Source organism: Eurosta solidaginis, chromosome 2, assembly GCF_040869045.1.
Source record: "Eurosta solidaginis isolate ZX-2024a chromosome 2, ASM4086904v1, whole genome shotgun sequence".
NCBI lineage: Eukaryota > Metazoa > Arthropoda > Insecta > Diptera > Tephritidae > Eurosta > Eurosta solidaginis.
Window position 1 is genome coordinate 179,410,041 of NC_090320.1, and position 14,940 is coordinate 179,424,980.

Below are 14,940 nucleotides of genomic sequence, written 5' to 3' on the forward strand. Positions count from 1 at the left end.
TGATATATGGAAGTCTATATCTATCTCGATTCCTTTATACCTGTACAACCAAGCGTTATCCAATCAAAGTTAATATACTCTGTGAGCTCTGCTCAACTGAGTATAAAAATACTCGTATTTGTGGTCCGATTTGGCTCATATTTGGATCAAATATTCCATACAGTCCGGTAGAAGTAACATCAAAATATTTTGGAGTTCGAGGAGGAACAAGCATACGTGGCGCCGAGTCGAGTAGAGTCTTTGGAAGGATTATGTATTGACGACCTAGATTGTAACAAACTGTAAGGAAAGAGTCCTTGTAACAATGAATCACTAAATGAACTGAATAGAATGAGAAATAACAGGCAATTAAATAAAGACTAAAAACTTGAAAAAAAAAATAAAAACAATCAGTTAAACGGTTGTATTGAAAACAATACTTATATGAAGTAATAATAATACTGAAAGCTAGAAAATAATAAGTAGGTCCTAGGTACTAGTCTCACACTCCTCATCAATCTAGGGTGTTGATCAGAAAATTAAATAAAAGCGTTGGGCGCGTGAAATTTAAAAAAATGGGAGGCGTAGCATAACCTGATTAAGGTTCATTTGGTCTTACTTATGACTATCAATAGAAATTTGATGCGTCCAACGCTTTTATTTAATTGTTTGATCAACGCCCTAGATTGATGAGGAGTGTGATGACTAGTTCCTAGGACCTACCTAATTAATTTCTAGCTTTTAGTATTATTATTACATAATGTAAGTATTGTTTTCAATAAAACCGGTTAACTAAAATTTTTTTTTTGTTATTTTATTATGTTACGTATACGCACTCTTAGCGTCACTGTATGAGACTCCTTTCATTTGATACCCATATGGTGAACACCCATCCACTGGTAGCCCTAGTCAATATTAATGTATATATCCCGGAAACGGATTGAGATGTCATCCACCCAATAAAGTTCAATTAACTTACCGGGCAGGTAAACTATTCCTCACTTTAAAGTCAACTTTAACGATCTTCGTTTTTTCATGTGTCTTTAAAATGAAGCTTGCATTTGATTTGGATTTGGCAACTTCACATTAATCACTGTAATACGTTCACATTAAAAGCATACTACTTTGATTTGCTGCATACTTTTAAGCTTGACATGATATACTTTAATTTTAATTTAAGTAAAGAATATATTGTTGCGGCTGAACCTGATAAGTCGCTGCTACTTTTTGCTGCTATGAAAAACGTGAAGATTTTCTCTAAATCCATTAGATACATGAGTTGTGAATTCAAGTAGGTTGGTAATGGTAGATTTGCCTTTACAGAATTCATTTTGGGAGTCTGCAATCAATGTAGAAATGGAAAATGTTAGCTGATTGGTAACAATGGCTTCAAATACCTTTGGGATGGCCGACAACTTTCCAATTCCTCGATAATTTTCTACACATGACCTACTGCCGTTTTTTCGGAGGGGTATTAGAAAAGATTCTTTCCAAGCAGCAGAAATAAGGCCAGGGCCGTATTTATAAGATTCCTTCAAAGACGTTAAATATGTAAAACCCTCTTCTGTAGATATTGCTGTAATATTAATTGCGGAATAGTTAGATTTGAAAAATTGTGCAAAGAAGTTAGCAATATCTTGATCGGCGCTGTAGAAATCATCACGGTATTTCATACCAGAAGGAAACCCTTTAATCCTACGTATAGAGTTCACGAAATCATAAAAAGCTTTCGGATTGCAAGTTATTTTCTTTTTCATCGTACAGAGATAGGTGTTGTAACAATTTTATTTAATTCAAAATATTTACGACGCAATATAGAGTACTTCAAGTAGTCGGATTGTGAACCCGTCTTCTCGTACAGCATGAAGGAAGGCGATTTTTTATTTTTTAAAGATTGCAGTTCTTTGGTGTACCATATTTGGACGAGTTCAGTTGGAGCACGTTTACGCTTAGGTACCTGTCTTTCCAGAATAGCGTGAATAATGGCATTGAAGTCAGAAAAGTTTTTGTCAATATCTGCACTGTATTTGGGCCAAACCACTATAGATAAAATTTGGTTAAGTTTATTAAAATTAGCCTACGCAAACTCAAATCTAAAAGTGGAATAGTTTTCTGTGGTAGTGCAACTCCGAGGACTTTAACTCTTTGCAGTTTAACTCCAGTTTTCTGAAGTGCAACGGGGACGACGTCGTCACTCTAGGGGTAAAGGTCTGAGTTGAGGGAGGCCAGGACGCAAGTGCTGTTGTGATCTTCGACTGGGCTGGGTAACCATTGGAGTACCCGGTGTAGTTGGGTTTGCGGCCTGGCAGCATGGCGCGTTCAAACCCGTCGGAGGGTTGCCGTCGCACAGTGGCGCCTCTGCCGTTAAAGCATGGCGAAAATCAAAAAAATCATGAAAGCTTTCGCTAAATCTAATACATGTTTCTTATAGAGAATTTTCCAGTCATCCAGAATATATAAATGTTTTCTCACAGAATATTATAGTTTACCAGGTAGAGCCGCTCAAATTTGACCAATTTTCAACATTGGAAAAAATCTGAAATTTTTCTTCTTTTTCGTTGTATTTAAAATGGTTTTGTGAGTAAATAAGGCGGCTGGTTGTCGCTTTCTTGTATAGCTATTGAAGATAATTTAATTTAGGATTGAAACAAAAAAAAATTGTTTTTTTTTTTTGGTAACAGTTGGCGGCTATACCTGTTTTTCGAAATGCCTATTTTTAGGCCCTTTTTAAAACTTTGATGGAAAAAAATGTTAAAATATGTGCTCCGTCAAATTAACAGTAGTTATTTGTGAAATATTCAGTTACCTAAATTCATAAAGTCTACCTGCGTCCAGCTGCAACTTCACTTTTTACATCAAATAAAGTTAAACAACCTTGGGCATAAATACGCGCCTGAACAGGTATATATAATTCAGTATGGCCGTAAGGTCGTTTTTGTTATTGTAACTTGTTAACAACATACATTTTTTTTAGTTACGAATTGTATACCTGAAATCATATATGTAATACACCTATACTGCTAATGGAAAATGCTCGCAATGTGTTTTGAATTCGAAATAAAAACAAGACAGGCTATAAAATTTTTGTAATTGTAGCAGCATAAGTGTGACAAGAAAAAATTTTAATTTAGGTACATTCGAGTATTGAATAAAAAAACAAAAACGCTTAAACAGCAGTATATCGGCACTCTGATGTTTGGGAATGTACCAAGCCTTTTGTAGCAATATAGGAGTATTACATATGGGCCTGAAATTCATTTTAATAATTTGAGTAGGTATATAAAGCTATCCATCATACAATGCACATTATCATTCGTTTTTGGAGATTAAGGAACTAAGTATTCTGTTTACTTAAATAAAGTGAATAGTATTTTTAAATATAGTTCACAGTTTAATATTTAGTCAGATACACTCGAAGTCAATTCTAATATGTGTCTAGAAAACTCGAAACTAATTGCGGTGTTTAAATCTACAAAGTCAAGACGGGACTTCGTTGAGACTATTGTGAGAGAATTAGCGAGTTAAACAAGCATTAAAGAAAAGGAAGGCCTGGAAGAAAAAATTGGTTTACAATACATTATGATAGAAAGAAAATGGGAGGACGTCTATCGTAACAATTCAAAATTTCTAAGTAAGCATATAAAGTGGCTAGCTGACAAAGCTTTTTCGGACGAAGAAACGCCTAGCACGTCAACCAATCCAACTAGAGGTAGAACAACAAAACCCATAGAAGAGTGTTCTACCTACACAAGGAAAAGGAAGCTGTCTGATACCACAAAAGCTATGGTCACGACTCATCTTTCAGAAGCACTGGCTATTAAATATAAAAAAGACGAAGAAAACGTGAAGTCTCATATAGCAGAAGTAGTTGCGGTAGCAAGTCCAGTGCGACTGATGAGGATCAAAAACAGCATTCCCACACCACCAAAATGTAAATGCGCTACCTAGGAAATACACTCCCGAAGAAGCTTTGGCGCTGTTTATAGATCTCAGTTTAACGAAGAAAAAATACATTATATTACGTAAGTCATTATTGCAACGTAATGCCGATATTTTACCTGGATACAAAAAAATTACTCAAGCCAAGAAAGAAGTAGTTCCCTAAGTCCCAAAATAAGCGAAGCACCAGCTGAAATTGAGCTACAAAACCTAATGGACCATATGTCTACACGACTCCTTCAAGGTTTTACTGAAGAAAAGTTGAAATCTCTGCCAAAGGAACTAGCATTGATAACTAAGTGGGGCTGTGATGGATCATCAGGACAAAGCGCATATAAACATAGAATAAATGTAGACGATGAAACAATTACAGATAGTAATATGTTTATGGCTTCTATTGTTCCATTACGGCTAAAAGATGAAGCTTCAGAATATTGGAAAATCCACGTCCGTCATCAACTATATTGTGCCGCCCGATATTATTTAAATACGAGAAGGAGTCTTCGGAACTCATAAAAGCTACAGTGAGTGATATAAAAAATCAAATTGCCAAATTAGAACCAACAATAATTGACATTGAAGAGGGGAATTTCATTACAATAAAGCATGATTTTCTGTGGTCGATGGAAAAGCTTTGAACTTAATGGCAAATACGACATCTACAATGAAATGTCCAATTTGTAAAAAGAACCAAAAGAACTTTGAAAATCTTGATGATTCAATAACTGACGAGCTAAATTATGAGCATGGAATATCTCCTTTGAATGCTAGGATAAGATGTATGGAATTTTTTTTGAAGCTGGCTTATACACTACCACAACAACGAGAAGTTTTCGACGACAATACAACATGTAAGGAGAAACAAAACAGGAGGAAAAAAATAATTCAGGATACATTCTATAAAGGGATTGGCCTTAGAGTTGACTGTCCAAAATATGGATACGGAAATACAAATGATGATAGGTTAGGTTGAACTGGCCGGTCAATGAGGACCTCACGTAGACTGATTGAGTCCGTAGTGTTACCAGAAGTTTGTTTTAACGACCAAACTGAAAAACCCTATCAAAAACCAGGACCTATGTTATAAAATAACTCCGTCCTCTTGGCAAATACTAGAAGTTTCCCAGGACTTAAGCCATTGGCTGCTTCTATATCTGATAGCTGTATCACTCTTAATAGCTGGACTCTTAGCCTGGCAAGTGCAGGGAACGAGCACAGAACGTGCTCCATCGTTTCCTCCTCCAACCCGCACTTCCTACATCTGCTATCACTGACCAAGCCTAATTTAAAGGCATGTGACGCCAGAAGGCAGTGTTCAGTCAGATAACCCGTCATGAGTCTACAGTCCTCTCTTTTTAATGATAAATCAAATCAAATTCAAATGATGGTAACTCCTCAAGAAGATTGAAAACAATGAAGTGACTGCTCGCATAACAGGAGTTGATAGAGATATTGTGAAAAGATTGGGAGTAATTTTAAATATTTTAAACTGCCAGGAACCAGTTAATGGACCCAAATTTGGAGAATATGCATCTAAAGCTACAGAGTTGTTGCATCAAAAGTATCCTTGCGAAGAAACTTACACCAACGGTACATACAATTTAAGCACATTGAAAAGATTTAATAGAGTACCAGTGCATACCATTAGGAGAATTGTCTGAAGAATCTCAAGAATCTAAGAACAAGGACTACAAAAGATATAGATGTATGAACACCTGCAAAGTATCTCGAGTTAGACAAAACGAAGACCTTTTCAACATGTTAGCTATCTCTTCTGATCCAGTCATATCATCTATGAGGTATGTAAGAACACAAAAAGATGTTACAGATGCGTATAGCTCAGAAATGGTAACTTTGTTAGATATATATTCCAGTGACGATGACTTTGCTAAGATAAAATAAGTTTCTCACTTCTTATCACAACAATGAAAAAGAGATTTACTAACCAATTTTGTTACTTTATTGAAAAATAAGATATCTATGTACAAGTTAATTTTTTATTTCAAATAAAAGAATTAATTAATTTAGTAATTTATAAATATATACTTTCCGTTATTGCATTTATCTAAATTTATCAAATTTATTTTAAAGCTTAGGCATTTCGCCTTCAAACGAGTATTAAATTTTTATAGAAATCAATACGTCTATCGAGTTTGGTACAAATTGGTAAAGCGGTTACTAAGATCAAACTTTTTTGCATAAATGGGCAGTGCCACTCCCCTTTTCCAAAATTCGTTGGCTGTTTAATTTTAAGCTCAAATAAAATTTCATTGAACCACTTTCAATAACTTTTAGTTATTAATAAAATACATATTTGGCCTGTAAAATAAAAAAAAAACCTAAAATTTTACGATGAATTTTGAAGCACCTTGTTATTGTGGCACCAAAACGGACATTTGAGTTCTATAATAGTATTGCCATTTAAAAGAAACAATACATCTATCGATTTTGGTAGTTATTGATTACGTGACTTAGATACAACTTTTTATCATAAGTGGGCAGTGCCAAGCTATGTTATCAAAATCATTAGTTTATCTTATTTAATGCTTAGATACGTCATTATAAGACAAATCTCATTTTAATTTTTTTTTTTTATTTTTTAGTAAAAACATTTTGGTTTTGCATTTTTCTAAAATTTTTCGACTTTGACGAATTTTTGAAGCACCCTGTATCTGTGACATTCTGAGCTTTCATACAATAATTAGCTTTCATTTGCATTTTAAATTTTTAAAATATCTTCATTGGTTCAAAAGTTATGATTTTTGCAAAGAAAAAACTCAAAAGGCGCAGATTACGGGACGTCCTTGGGCGTGTACATCAAGGTGCCACAAAAGATTTTTAAAAGTAACAGGGATGGCGGGTTTTGGGGTTTAGCCCAGAACATCCCGTGCGTTGCAACCATCGTTTACACGTGACACACTGGCAAGAGAGTGACCGTTCTAAAAAGATTATTTTCTGGCACACGGAGCAGTATGGCGCAGTCCCCTGAAGGATCTGTTGGGAGCATAACAATTTATGGGAAGAGCGCAATAAATTAAATGGGGTTATACTTAAATGAAAGCCCTTGGTTGGGAAAAATCGCGAGTCGCTCCGGTACATAGAACTGGCTGCCTTAGGAAGCGTTAAGCTCGAAATTCGAATTCCACCATGAATTGTTTATTGTAGCAAGTATAGCTTACTTAGACAAAGTGTTCGAAGCGGGAGTAGAGTTTTTAAAGTGACCTACGACTTTACTAATTTTGGTAAATTTTGAACAAGCTTTACTTACACTTAGTTGCAAAGAGTGGTAGCATGTTATTCCAGCTGTAAGCTGAACTTGATTTAAATAACCGTCCGAACTAATAATATTGGTGGCATTGTCAATGAAGACAGATGTCACCTCCTTAATACTACAATCATTTAATATATACTACATATTGTTCGAAGTATGTTTTTCTCTAAACTCCAAAGTTCTTAATTAAATGCACATATTTAAAAAATTGTATTAACTGCTGTAGCCATTATTGTATTTCTTAATTGTAGTCTGTTTTTCAATTGTATGAGAATTTTTAATTGTATGAGAGTTATTAGTAGTCTGTAAGAAATTTGTTAATAATATGCTGTATAATTTTTTCATTGGTAGTCTGTAAGAACTTGTGTTCATAGACTTAATAAATAAATAAATAAGAGCGATATCCAGATCATAAGAAAACGCTCAAGAATTCTTCTTGTTTTCCCTTGTAAACCAAAGTTCTAGTTTTTAATTGTATTTTACATGGATTTCTTCAAGCGTTCCAGAAATACTTGTGAAATGCTTACAAGTTTAAGTTCTCGAAAGACATTTTGTAAAGAAAATTAATAAAAAAAATAGGAAAATACAAATTTACATTCAAAAAATGTTCAAGTTGCCAAACATCGCCAAGAGGAAAGTACCACGCTTTATAGTCAAATATAAATTTTGTTAAACTGAAGTCCACAAGTCGCAAACTAACGAATTTTATATATATAGACTCTGCTATAAAACATTTAAATTTAGAGTTTAATTTATAATGTAAGATCTCCAATATTGATTCGTTTTGTTCTCTTGATTTTCCGACAGGGTTGATAATTAATATATATTGTAACGATTTTCCGTTCTCTCGAATGAAAAATGTCACTGATTATGGCGCAACGCCGAAACTGGTTTATCTCTGAACTAAATTTGACAAGGGATGACGGAAAATCGTTCCAATATGCATCTGAAATTTTCTTTTCATAGCCTTATTCCCCCATGCTCATATCCGATGGCAACCACCTGCAAAGCATCCTTAACCCCTTTGCTTGAAAAAAAGGAAAAAGTTAGCTGATTATTAGGTATTATAAGTGTTAGACGAAATTTTTGAGAGATTGTTAGAATTAGCAAATAATGCATTTTCAATTATATAATCTGTTACCTCTGAATTCTTTTTTTTAAGTGAGATAATGTCAGAAGGCGAAGAGACTTATGATTCACAACACCACACCAAGGAAATATGTAGCATTGGTGAAGAGTTGACAGAGACTAAAAATATAAATAAACCCTTAATTGAGCGTTCGAACAGAAATAGTGGCTCCGTTGCTGTTGACTGTGAATTAGCCAAAGACCAACCAGATCCCGACAATATCAAAATGTTTGTCGGACAAATTCCAAAGTCATGGGATGAACTGCAGTTGCGAAAAATGTTTGAGCAATATGGGCGCGTGCATAATTTGAACGTTCTGCGTGACAAGGTGACTTCGATGAGCAGAGGTAAGTAAATAATGATACATTTTTGTATATAAAGCGCATAAGAAAACACTCAAGAAAATTTTCTTATATATTTCGGCTGTGAAAAATATAAGCAGCCAAGTACTATTTTTTATCTCACTGTTAGTATTTTGTCCGCTCTCTTTGAAGTGTCCCATATGATTATGCCTGAATAAAGCCCTTGGCGTTTGCAATTTCAGAGCCTCCCATCCTCCCTTCAATCTGGGTTTCCTACTAGTCATAGCTGTAAAACTGGCATGATAAAGATCCTTGACGACGTGCGTCTACCATTTGACAAAAGCCAGTTGGCCTTGGTTTGTATGATTGCGTTAATCTTGCTCGGTTATGTAATAAGATGAAACTTATTTCGGGTTTGGTAATAGTGCTCTTCAACTATTGAAAAGCTATTTAAGTGATCGACTCCAGATAGTCAAAATTGATCCTGAGACAACTCAATTAAAATCAGTGCCTGCTGGGGTGCCCCAGGATCAATATAAGGCCTACTCTCATTTAACTGGTCAATGGCCAATGGCTTGCATCTCTTATGTGATAAGTCGTTGATCAAAAATCAAAGAGCCCCGATGTTGTTGAGCCGCTTCTCATTAATGACAAACCAGTGAAGATTGTAAGGAAGGTGACTAATCTGCGTTTTGTTATAATTATCAATTTTCCTTGTGCTGTACGGCACCCTGAGCAATCTTAAGCGCTCTGCATCATTTACTCCACTACACATACAACAGCAGCTTGCATTACAGGTAACTGGTTCTACCTCAAGATCAATGGGCGGTGAAGACTTTTTTAAGTTTAAATATTTGGGCCCGGATGGTAAATTTCCTGCCATGCTACAAATTTCTAGCAGAGCGATATCTTGAAATGGCTTAAAACACGGTGTATAAGACTAAATCATGTACCCGTGCTCATGTCATTTTCCTAGCAAAGGCGGGGAAGATCTCAAAAATACCGATATTTCTTTATTTTAGTCTATGATTTAAAAAATCTTACAGACTAGATTATATATGCATATATATAATAAGCAGCGATCGCCGTGAATGGTAGCGTGCTCCGCCTACCACACCGAAGATCCTGGGTTCACGCCGAGGCCAAAGCAACATCAAAATTTTAGAAACAAGGTTTTTCAATTAACAGAAAGTTTTTTTAAGCGGTGTCGCCCCTCGGCAGTGTTTGGCAAGCACGCCGAGTGTATTTCTGACATGAAAAGCTCTCAGTGAAAATTCATCTGCCTTGCAGATGCCGTTCGGAGTCGGCATAAAACAAGTAGGTCCCGTCCCGCCTATTTGTAGGAAAAATTGAAAGGAGCACGACGCAAATTGGAAGAGAAACTCGGTCTAAAATCTCTTCGGAGGTTATCGCCCCTTACATTTATTTTTATATTTATATAATAAGCGGAATATAACATATTTTTAAAGCAATACCGGAAAAAATACAAATCAATACAATGAGTATGATTAATTGAATTGATAATAATCGCGTGATAATAAAAAGCGTGTGTGATTGGCCCATTCAGCACGTAATTAGACTTCAAGTTTTCAATAGCAAGCATATTATGTTGGCGCAAAGAGCGTTGTGGAACATGGAAATTCAAAGACGCAAGAAGTATTGGACAATCAATTATACCATTGACAATATTATAAATGAAAATAATGGCAGATATTATCCTTCTGCTCTCCGACGAATGGATGCTAATTAACTTCCATCTCGAAATATAAGGAAGGGGCAGGCGGAATTTAATATTGGATAAACAGTACTTCATAAAAACTTTCTGAACACGTTCTATCCTTTTATGTTGAACCTTGTAATGAGGACTCCATATTATAGACACATATTCAAGCCGCGATATAACGATTGCATTATACAAAAATTTCCTGGTATATGGGTCCCTTCACGCTGAGCCATTTTTTTTAATAAACGCCAATTAGGAGTACGCTTTAGGAATTATAAAGTTTAGATGTTCAGTAAATGTGAAAGATGCATCGAACACAATACCTACATAAATCCCGTATATTATTCCCTAACTATCTTATTATTACAATTTATTATATGACTAGCAGACCCGGCAGACGTTTTTCTGCCCTAAATTTGGTCTATCTGCATACATTTTAATAAGCTTTTTCCGTCTAGCTCTGTCCTCCCTCCCTCTTCACTTTTTCTTAATCCTTTTATTCACTCCTCCCTCCGTCTTTTTCGCTTCATCTATCTCCGTCTTCGTCTCACTCTATCTCTTTCTCAGTCTCTTTCTCTTTCCCTCTTTTCTCTTCTCTTCAGTTCTTTTCATTCTTCTTCATCCCTTATTGCAAGTCCAAGAGTGTGGTATGTATTTTGTTCCAGTCCCATTCCGTGCCCCAGTCACAGTCCCACTCCGAGTCTCAGTCCCAGTCCTAGTCCTAATCCCAGTCACAGTCCGTCTCTGGTCTACTCGCAGGAAAAAAGGATCCTAAGTACTAATATAGGCAAATTTATATACCAAATTTCAGCCAAATCCAATAGGACGTATGTAAATAGTTATGTGGGTATTATTAATTCATGTCTTTATTTAGGCTTCGCATGCATATTTATCAGTTTTTCCAGGTTAATGCGACTAAATCGAATATCACAATAAAAATTACTTTAAAGCTCTCAGCAACAGCTTTCTTTTGATATACATATTACACACACATTCTAGGGGTATCCGGGTCCATGTCCATGTCTTGGCCTATATCTCGAGACCCTAGTCACCCAGCGGTATAAAAATTACACTGTACTAAAGCACTCATCAACGGCTTTCATTTGTTGTCCATATTAATAATTAATTTGATAATTAGCTTTAATGTAGTATTTCTTCGGTTTTGGCATTAAATCATGCAAAAATTGCTGTATAAAAATTAATAATTGAATAGTTTTACGGAAAAAGTGTATTTAAAAAAATTTATTTTTTCGAAAGCGGGCTATAAAACCGCAGAACTTTTTTCTTTTAAAGATAAAAACGATGTGTTAAACCAAAAGAATAAAAAAATAATAATTGTAGATTCGCCATATTTTCATTTTTTGCAACGTTTTATTGCTTCTAACAAATATCATATCTAAGCAGTGCAACTATATGTTTCCGCACAAGTTCTCCTGGGATGGCTTCCTTTTGTCAAAGAAAAAATATTACTTTACTTTGAGTTGCATTTTTGCCAATTTTTCTTTCAAATGCTATAACTGAGGTAACTCTTTTTTGAAATAAAGTGTTCATTACGAGCATTTTGTAAGTATCTGATACAATAATAAATATAGTTTAAGGTTTAATTTATTTTGTTTAAAGCTGGCTTCAGGTCAAATTGAGTAAAACACAATATGCCTAATATGCTTGTTGGTAGTAAACCAAATAAGTAATTATCTAAGAGGTCGCCAAAATCACAAGTTTAAGGTTTGGGAATAGTTAAATATTGATGTTGGATATCCGAAACTAGATACATTTCGCTGGAGAATTTTTTTTTAGGTTTGTTGGGTAAACAAAATCCAGCTGTTGCCGTATATACAAAAATATATAGATAATAAATAAAATAATTTTAAAAAAATTTTAAGTTAAACGGTTTTATTGAAAACAGTACTTACATTAAGTAGTAATAATACTAAAAGATAGAAAATAATTAGGTAGGTCCTAGGTACTAGTCATCACACTCCTCTTCAATCTAAAGCGTTGATCAGATAAAAGAATAAAAGCGTTTTTTTTTCATAGGTCGCTTTCTATTCATGTATGTATTATGTGTTCCATATATGAGCCAAATCGGACCACAAATACGATTTTTGTGAATATCTCGATCTATGCGCCACCTAGCGGCGATTTTTTCATAGGTCGCTTTATATTCTTGTATGTATTATGTGTTCCAAATATAAGCGAAATCGGACCACAAATACGATTTTTGTGAATATCTCGATCTTTGCGCCACCTAGCGGCGATTTTTTCTTATTATTGCATTATCATCGGGTTCTGAACTACATTCCAAGTTTCAAGCTTGTAGCTTATCGGGAAGTTACTTAAATTTTAATTACAAAATTTGCGCTGGCCGTGCAGCCTGTCAAGTCAACCTAAATAAAACCGCTTAAAAACCAATGTTGCCGCACAAAAAAGCCTACCCAAAGACGGCCTTAAACTGTGACTGAACAAGTAAAGGTGTCTAAATTCGGAGCCATGCCCATTTTAAAGTTTTCTTTTATTTTTGTAATTTGTTGCACCATGTCAGTACTGTAGTGGAATTCACTAACTTATAACGAAGCGATTTGTCGAGATTTTAATTAACGATTTTGCTTGCCTTATCGATTGTACTATTCACCAACTTATTTTTAACGACTCGAAATAAATGACATTTAGATTTCGTTTTAATAGTAGAAAGGTGGCAGCACAGCTTAAAGATACCTAAAAGATGCGAAAAGCACAAAAGGAATGCCAAAAATAAATTAACTCCGTATACTAACTGCTTTTAATAGTCATTATTGTGCAAGTTTTTACCTATTTTGGCAAAAGGTAAGTAAATGCGGTACTAATTTCTTTTTTTTCTCTGTTTATATCGCAGTTATTCTTGTACCCCTTAATTGACCATCAAGTTGAGAAATAATATCATGAGTCAAGTCTGGGGTTAGTCAGTACAGCTTTCGAAAATCCGTTGCATTCAAGTGGAATTGGTTATCTACTTCTCTAGGAAGGTGTCTCTTCACTGGCGATGGACTTAGTAATTCTTGAGCTTGTGATAAAACGTACGCGAAGTACTCAAATGCCATTTGATTTATGAAACAGCTTTTCGTGTTTGAAAGTATTTAATAAAAGAATTTCTTAATTAACTAAATTGCCAGAAATATTAATTTCGTGATTTTTAACGCAGCGAATTTACTTGCCGTTTATTTAACAACACAGCTGATCGTCGATAAACAAATATCGATACAAAATAGTTATTGAATAACGAAGTCGTTATAGTTATCGATTCGCGAATAAAGCTATGGCAAATGTGGTTAAAAAACTTAGTGAATTCCACTACTGGTGTTGAATGTTGACATAATTTACTAACATACTGTAAAGATTTTCAGTTTTTGTTAAAATTTTACATAAAAAATTTTTTTTTAAGTTGGCGTGTTAATCGCCACGCTCATTGTCCAACATTTTACTAACTTCCTATTCAGCGTCATAAGGTCAACCCACCTACCAAGTTTCATCGCTTTATCCGTCTTTGGTAATGAATTATCGCACTTTTTGTGCTTTTTGAAATTTTCGATATCGAAAAAGTGGGCGCGGTTATAGTCCGATTTAGTTCATTTAAATAGCAATCTGAGATGTGTGCCCAGGAATCTACATACCAAATTTCATCAAGATATCTCAAAATTTACTCAAGTTATCGTGTTAACTGACAGACGGATTCGATTAGTTTATGCCGTTACGGATTACCGTTATGCGAACAAAATCAATATACTCTGTGAGCTCTGCTCAGCTGAGTATAAAAACAACAAGCAGTAGAAAACGATTTATAAATAGAAACTTGCAAAGTGCTTTGATGGCGTGATGCGCTAAACCTCAAGCCTTCAATGTGTGGTTCGCTGATGATAAACCGTCTGGGTTGTGAAATAGTCGAATATACGGTCTATGAACTTTCTTATACTCAGCTGAGCAGAGCTCACCCCGTAACGGCATAAACTAATCGAGATAGAAATAGATTTCTATATATCAAAGTGATCTGGGCGAAAAAAGAAATTATTTTAGCCATGTCCGTCCGTCCGTCTGTCCGTAAACACGATAACTTGAGTAAATTTTGAGGCGTCTTAATGAAATTTGGTAGATAAGTTCCTGGGCACTCATCTCAGGTCGCTATTTAATTTTGGACAATGGGCGTCACACCGCTCTCTTTTAAAAGAAGGTAATTTAAAAGTTTTGCAAGCTATAAATTGGCAGCTGAGTATGTAATGTTCGGTTACACCCGTACTTAGCCTTCCTTACTTGTTCTAATTAACTTGTTTCCTATGTATAATAATTTAATATAAAATAACTTGTAAAATATACATTTCACAAAAATAAAGAACTTGGTCTTGAAGACAACAAATTAATATAAAAATTAAAAAATTCTGCAAACTTTTTATTTAAATTTGAAAACAAAAATAGAATAAAACTAAACAAAATAAATAAAGTAAATAGAATGAAATAAAATAAAATAAAACAAGCAAGGACGGGACTGTTTTCGGCTGTTCCGAAGACTTCATAGCTTTCCTGAATGGGGCTGAACAATAATCTTATCCCATTCGTAATATTCAAATAA

General features: G+C 34.7%; 1 protein-coding gene across 10 annotated transcripts in view; it reads left to right on the plus strand.

The window, feature by feature from the left end:
• The window catches only part of LOC137240360 (CUGBP Elav-like family member 1), a 1,194,531-nt gene that overhangs the window by 438,746 nt on the left and 740,845 nt on the right, over positions 1 to 14,940 (plus strand). For all 10 annotated transcript variants that reach the window (XM_067766480.1, XM_067766472.1, XM_067766481.1 and 7 more), the window contains one exon: positions 8,352 to 8,665. In XM_067766480.1, the coding sequence (XP_067622581.1) occupies positions 8,352 to 8,665 (314 nt within the window). The remainder of the gene's footprint in view (positions 1 to 8,351; positions 8,666 to 14,940) is intronic.